At 50.6% G+C, this 6,775-nt stretch overlaps 1 protein-coding gene across 2 annotated transcripts in view; it reads left to right on the plus strand.

Moving 5' to 3' along the window:
- The window catches only part of Slc2a7 (solute carrier family 2 member 7), a 20,700-nt gene extending 14,320 nt beyond the window's left edge, over positions 1–6,380 (plus strand). For both annotated transcript variants that reach the window (XM_021161377.2, XM_021161378.2), the window contains exons 9-12: positions 608–709; positions 2,377–2,452; positions 3,811–3,938; positions 5,595–6,380. In XM_021161377.2, the coding sequence (XP_021017036.1) occupies positions 608–709; positions 2,377–2,452; positions 3,811–3,938; positions 5,595–5,813 (525 nt within the window). In that variant the 3' untranslated portion in view covers positions 5,814–6,380. The remainder of the gene's footprint in view (positions 1–607; positions 710–2,376; positions 2,453–3,810; positions 3,939–5,594) is intronic.
- The last annotated feature ends 395 nt before the right edge of the window (positions 6,381–6,775 follow it).

Consider the following 6,775-nt stretch of genomic DNA (forward strand, 5'->3'; position numbering starts at 1 on the left):
CTGTATAGCCCTGGCTGTCCTGGAACTCACTTTGTAGACCAGGCTGGCCTCGAACTCAGAAATCCGCCTGCCTCTGCCTCCCGAGTGCTTAAAGGCGTGCGCCACCACACCCGGCACAGAATCCTTTCTTCTTTGCTCTCCTTGAAGATGAGAGATCCACTCTGACAATAGAGTGTAGCGCCCTCTTCTGGGCTCTAGTTACCTGCAAGAGGACCAGTCCTTCCAAGGTAGAAAGGCCAGAAGATGCTAGAGACTAGAAAATATGTTTCTCAGGGCAGAGAGATAGCTCAGCAGTTAAGAGTGCTCACTGCTCTTGTGCAGGACCTGAGTTTGGGTGCCAGCGCCCAGACTGGGAAGCTCGTAACCCACTGTAGCTCTAGTTACGGGATATTCAGCTCCCTCTACTGTCCTCCGTGGGTACTGCATACACATTGTACGTTAAGCAGGCACGCACACATACATAAAAGAATTTTATGTATTTATCTACAGGGAGTAGATACCCAAGGTTCTGTAAATGACAAAAACTGTAGAGGAGAGGGTGGGGTTTCAAGGTCAATCCTTAGTACCAAAGAGACTCAGCAACATTCACCATCCCCACTCCCTGCAGGCCATTATCATAGAGCGTCTGGGGCGGCGGATTCTCCTGCTGTCTGGCTATGCCATCTGCTGCTCTGCCTGCCTGGTACTGACCGTGGCACTCCTCCTCCAGGTTTGTGCTCATGTCCTGCCCTGTGGGTGGGAGGCTGGCATAAGGGATTCGAGGTCTCAGTTTCCTGGATGGGTCTCAGTCTTCTCCACGGCTTCCATCCATTCATGGACAACCCATTCCCAATGTGAAGCTTGTGAGTGATCTGGCTCCCCTGCACCCAGGCAGGCATGAAACTCAGTGTGACCCTGAGTGGACTTGCAGGCAGCTGTAATCCACTTGATGTAGACGCTGGGAACTGAACTCCGGTCCTCTATAAGAACAGCAAATGCTTTTAAGTGCCAAACTGTCTCTCTAGCCCGTGGACTCTGATTTACAAACACAGTCTTGTCCCTGTAATGGGGACAGCTGGGCCCAGATCCCTTCTTGGAATCCTGCCAGATGTTGAGAGAGCGAAGTCCCAGTGTTGCTCAGCCAGATCCAAATCCAGACCTGGCTGAACCTGGTAAAGAAAGGGTTACAATAGGTGTTATAAAATACTTGGGGACCATGTAGCCCTGGCTGGCCAGGAACTCATTATGTAAACCAGGAGGGGATATGAGAAGGGAGAGAGAAAGAGATCATGTCCCTCTGTCAGAAGCCCTGGTGGCTCTCCATGGCTCCCCACCCTGCCAACAGTGGCTCCTTTGCAGCATCCGTCCTGATCACCATCAGCTAGCTGGCCACTTAGCTTGGACCCTGCCATTCAGTTCGGTTAACTCCATTAACCTGGTTTTGTATCTGCCATTCAGTTGGCCTTTAGGAGCAGAACTTCAAGTGTTAGTAGGTGGTTTGGGGTCCCCTTACTCCTAGGGCACTGTCTTAGTTAGGGTTTTACCGCTGTGAAGAGACACCATGACCCAAACAACTCTTCTAAAGGCTAACATTTAATTGGGGCTGGCTTACAGTTTCTAAGGATCAGTCCTTTCTCATCATGGCAGGAAGTATGGCAGCCTGCAGATAGACATGATGCTGGAGAAGGAGCTGAGAGTTCTACATCTTGATCCAAAGGCAGCCAGGAGGAGACTGTCTTCTGCAGGCAGCTAGGAGGAGGGTCTTTTCTGCACTGGGTGGGGCTTGAGCCTAAGAGTTCCCAAAGCCCGCCTACATGGTGACATACTTCCTCCAACAAGATCATACCTCTTAATATGCCACTTCCCATGGGTCAAGCATATTCAAACCACCCACCTAGAAAGGACTCTCTGCCGACAATTGTCAAATAAGTTGAAATCCCCACCAAGTCACCTCAAGCGTGTGACAAATTGTTTTTCTGTCCCCGTGGGGCTGAGGTCCTCCTGCTCTGTGTTCAGGAATCTGTGGGCTCTGATCCACATTTGTGGGATTATAAACAATATTATCCACACTCAACGAGGGTGACGTGAAAATAAAACACAGTCATAGCTGGGAATGCAAAGCAACCTGAACCAAACCTGAGTGATAAGCAGGTCTGTGTCCAACTCCACCACGGTGCGGTTGCGGCAGCCTTGGTGATCGAGAGCCTCTGCCTCCATCCTTATCCCTACCTGCCTCCTCCCCTTGCCCAGAGCCCTTGTAGCCTCGGTGGGACTCAGAATTTTTGCAGCAGACTGGCGGAACCCACAAGTGGCCTCAGCTCCCGAGGCTCTTGGCTTAAGCCCCACCCCCAGGTCCCAAGTCACGCCCTCTGACGTACAGGGCTGCTTCTCCAACAGAGCACGGTCCCTGAGTTGTCTTACCTTAGCATCATCTGTGTCTTCTCCTACATCGTGGGACATTCCATAGGACCCAGTAAGTTCTCGCTCGGTTCCTCTGCTTCTACCAGTCTCTAGAGCCTGACACACGTAAGGTGCTCAATAAACACTTGAGTGCCGAGCTTCCCTTCGTCTTTCCTCCACCACTACCTCTCAAACAGCTCGGCTTAAGACCTGCACGGCTCCACAATCTTTGTGCAGTTTGTGGTATTAGAGTCAGAATCTTACTTTATAAAATCTTCCTTACTAGGCTGCCTTCAAGCTCACAATCCCCCTGCCTCAGCCCCCAAGTGCTAGGATTACAATTATGTGTTACCCGGCCCAGCTCTGGACCCACTGGATCTTTTTAAAATGCATTATCAGTTTCATTCATGCATACAAAATGAGTTCCAGGCTAGCCAGAGCTACACACTCCTCGGCTACTAGGTGAATTGAAAACCAGCCCTAGATAAAGAAGCCCTTGTCTAAAACATTAATTTGGTTTTTTTTTTTACATTTTATTCATTTATTTATATGCCTATCTGCTTGCATATGCTACGTGCATATGTGGAAGTTGGAGACAACTTGTGGGAGATGATTCTCTTCTTCCATTGTGTGGGTCTCCGGGTTGACTCAGGTCCTCAGGCGTTGCAGCAAACACCTTTACCCATTGAGCCTTTTTTTTTNTTTTTTTTGGTTTTTCGAGACAGGGTTTCTCTGTGTAGCTCTGGCTGTCCTGGAACTCACTTTGTAGACCAGGCTGACCTCGAACTCAGAAATCCGCCTGCCTCTGCCTCCTGAGTGCTGGGATTAAAGGCGTGTGCCACTACGCCCTGCTCCCACTGAGCCATCTTACTGACCCCTAAAACAAAAATTTTTTTTCATGGAGGTAGCAATCAGGGAGAAACATAGCTATAGATATTTAAGACAAAACCATCTCTGGAAGCAACAAAGAGACAGCAGAGAAAGATTTGGAATGGGGAAAGAGGTGGAGAGCTGGCATTACCATCCCTGTGCACCACCCCTGGGTAGTGGGGTGAGGGGGGTCAGCAATGTCCAAGCCAGGGGTCCACAGGGCACAGCGACTCTAGACAGCAAGAATTTCAAAACCAGGCTGATCTAGAGCCAGACTGGAGAGGATTTCCCTGTGTGGATCCCAAGAAGCGCATGCTGGGTTTCTACAAACCTTCCATAGCATCCACCTGGGAGAAACAGTGCTGGCAGCCACTCTTGGCTTTCCAAACCTCTGCCAGAGTTTGGGGGTAAAGATGAGGTTTTTTTTTTTTAGTCCCCAATTCCAGCAGAGGTGACCCATACAGGGAGGTGAGGTGCTCTAAGGGTGTGAGGTTCGCAGTGAGGTTATGGCAGGTCCTAGTAGCTAGCCTTCAGGACCCTCTGAGCCTTCCTTCCCCCCAGGTCCTGTCCCCTCGGTGGTGAGGACAGAAATTGTCCTGCAGTCCTCTCGGACAGCCGCCTTCACTGTGGATGGGGCTGTGCACTGGCTCACCAACTTCATTGTGGGCTTGACGTTTCCATCCATCCAGGTGAGTGGCCCTTCATGACATCCTTGGCTGTTGGCGGGAGTCTGCTCCGCCACGGGGCACAGCTGCTCACAGCCGCTTGGGAGATGGAAAGCGGGGAGTTTGACTGAGCTTATACCATGCTGAGGCCAGGGGCAGGTGCCTGGCTGTAGGGTAGCACTGAGGCACCACTGGGGTGGGCAGGGGCTGGGGGTGGGAGAAGCGCAGTCTAAGATGTGAGAAAGCCAGAGCTGGCTAGAGGGTCCCTGGACCTACGAGGAGGCCCGGGGCCATGGGGTTCTCAGACTCTTGGACATCCAGGCACCACTGGGAGTCAAAGATGAAGGGAGAATGGAGTCAAGGCCCGCAGGCTGGGACATCATCTAGCAAAGGGGCCGGGGGACGGGAGGTGGAGTTCCGGCTTGTCCTTAGCTTGGCAGCAGGCTTGGTGGTGGTTGTGGCCGGGAGCACAGAGAAGCCTTCTCCGGGAGATTAGAATGCTGATCTGTAGGCAAAAGCCTTCCTCATGGCTCCCCATGACAGATCTTGATAAAAAGAGACAGTCCATGGCTCTAAACAGTTTACTGTCATGGCGGAAAGTGGATGTATAAAACCATACCCCACTTCTCAGGGTGGGCCTGAGATTAAATACCTTGTACAGAGAGGAAAGTCTGGGAATAGGCAAGTATTGGCTAAGCCCTCCAGGACTCTAGGTACCTCGTTAGCATGGAGAACCCTGTTTTGAGTCTATGTGTCCAGACAAATTTGTTTTATGTGAGGAGCATGGCACGTGTTCCAAGTCAGGAGTCTGGCAGGGAGCTAAGAGTCACCTAAGCCTCAGGTGTGTGCCCACCGAGCCTCCAGGTCTCGACCTGCTCTGCCTTTACCAAACTTCCTGGCATGGTTTATGTCCCATTCGTGGCCACTGGCCTCCCCTCAAGGCAGGGAGTAGTTATTCCTTCATGAAGAGCGCCTCCCAGAGGCTAGGGATGTAGTTCAGTTGGTAAGCGTGTTTGCTCACCACCCACAAAGGTTTGAGTTCTATCCTCAACACAGCATAAACTGCGTATGGTGGCACAGGTCTGTAAAACCAGTGCTTAGAAGGTGGAGACAGAAAGATCAGAAGTTCAGGGCCATCCTTAGCTGCTTAGAGAGTTTGTGGCCAACCTGGGCTACATGAACACTTGCCTCTAAACACAGCAATCTCCCCCCAAAATCTCCCAGTTCAAAGGGGCCCAAGCTGACTCACTCTGGCCTGGTTCCTTGATGCACTGATTTCCCAGTGCCTGGGATCGAACCAAGAGTCTAACATGCATAACAGGCAATACTCTACCCCAGCCTGGAACTCTTAATCCTCCTGCCTCAGCACCCATAGTGCTGGGGTTAGAAGCACAAGTCGTGGAACCCAAGTGATAACCCTTGAGTGTGCCGTGCCCCACTTATACAGGGATTGCACTTAGAGGTGGAAATGGCTTGTTGCAGAGAGGCTCAGGGCTGGGAAGATCTGAGTGACAGCACACAAGAGGAGCAGACCCTGATGCCTCCCTCTCCTGTCCCGATTTTTTTTTTTTTTTAACCTTTAGGGGTAGAATACATTTGGCCATGAAGAAAGTCCCTGTGACTCACAAAGGCACCAAGTGTGTTGTCTGAAAAGTTCCCCTCTTCTTGTCCCCTCTCTAGGTGGCCATCGGAGCCTACAGCTTTCTCGTCTTCGCTGGCGTCTGTATCCTCACTGCTGCTTATATCTATGTGGTAATCCCTGAGACCAAAGGCAGGACGTTTGTAGAAATAAACTGTGCTTTTGCCAAGAGAAATGGAGTGGAGTTTCCAGAAGAAAACGAAGTAGTCACAGCCAAGCCTCACACACCTTCTCTGCCTACCAAGGAAACAGCCTTTTGACAGCTCTGAGGACCTATACATAGTTCCTTCTCTGAGAAGGGATCTCGGGGGCCAGACCTTCAGGGAGGGTAACAGCTCTGAGACATTGGTGCTCCCATAGCAACTGGAAGACTTTGGAAAACACAGCCCCCGGTTTACTTGGCAGGGTGTTGGTTTCAAGGCTAAACATGAGAGGGAAGGCGTAGGCGGAAGAGGGCTTATACGAGTGCTGATTGACAGGAGCGGATTCTCTGATTCTATATTAATTCCAAAACTTACATGAGGTATGGGTGCATTTTTTTTTAAGCTAAAGCTTTATAAGTTCAGGGTATTAACTTCATATTACTATAACAAAATAATTGGGGCAATTACCTGATTTTTTTTTTTAAGATAGGCTGTGCAGTAGTGGCACACGCCTTTGATCCCAGCACTCAAGAGGCAGAGGCAGGTGGATCTCTTGAGTTCGAAGCCAGCCTGTTCTATAGAATGAGTTCCAGGACAGCCAGGGCTACACAGAGAAACTCTGTCTCGAAAATAAATAAACAAACAAACAAACAGATAAAAATAAAAGATTATTTGGGCTCCGGTTTCTCGGGCTCCAGTCCAAGATTGGGTGGGCCCCATGACTTTAGGACTTTAGCAACTGTGACACGTGACAGTGGAAATGTGCGGCAGAGTGGACGTCTTACATCAGGATCCAGAAGCGGCGAGACACAAAGTCCCCTTTCAGAATATGCCACAAATAATCTATAGACCTCCTACTAGACCCCACCTGTGGGGAGGGGCCTGCCACCTCCCAGCAGTCAGAGGCACAGGTTGAGGACCAAGCTTTCAACAAATGAAACTTTGGGGACACACATCGAAGCCATAATATTCAGTGATCACGGGGCTGGTGAGATGGCTCAGTGGGTAAGAGCACCCGACTGCTCTTCCGAAGGTCCAGAGTTCAAATCCCAGCAACCACATGGTGGCTCACAACCATC

The sequence above is a fragment of the Mus caroli genome, chromosome 4 (assembly GCF_900094665.2).
Source record: "Mus caroli chromosome 4, CAROLI_EIJ_v1.1, whole genome shotgun sequence".
NCBI lineage: Eukaryota > Metazoa > Chordata > Mammalia > Rodentia > Muridae > Mus > Mus caroli.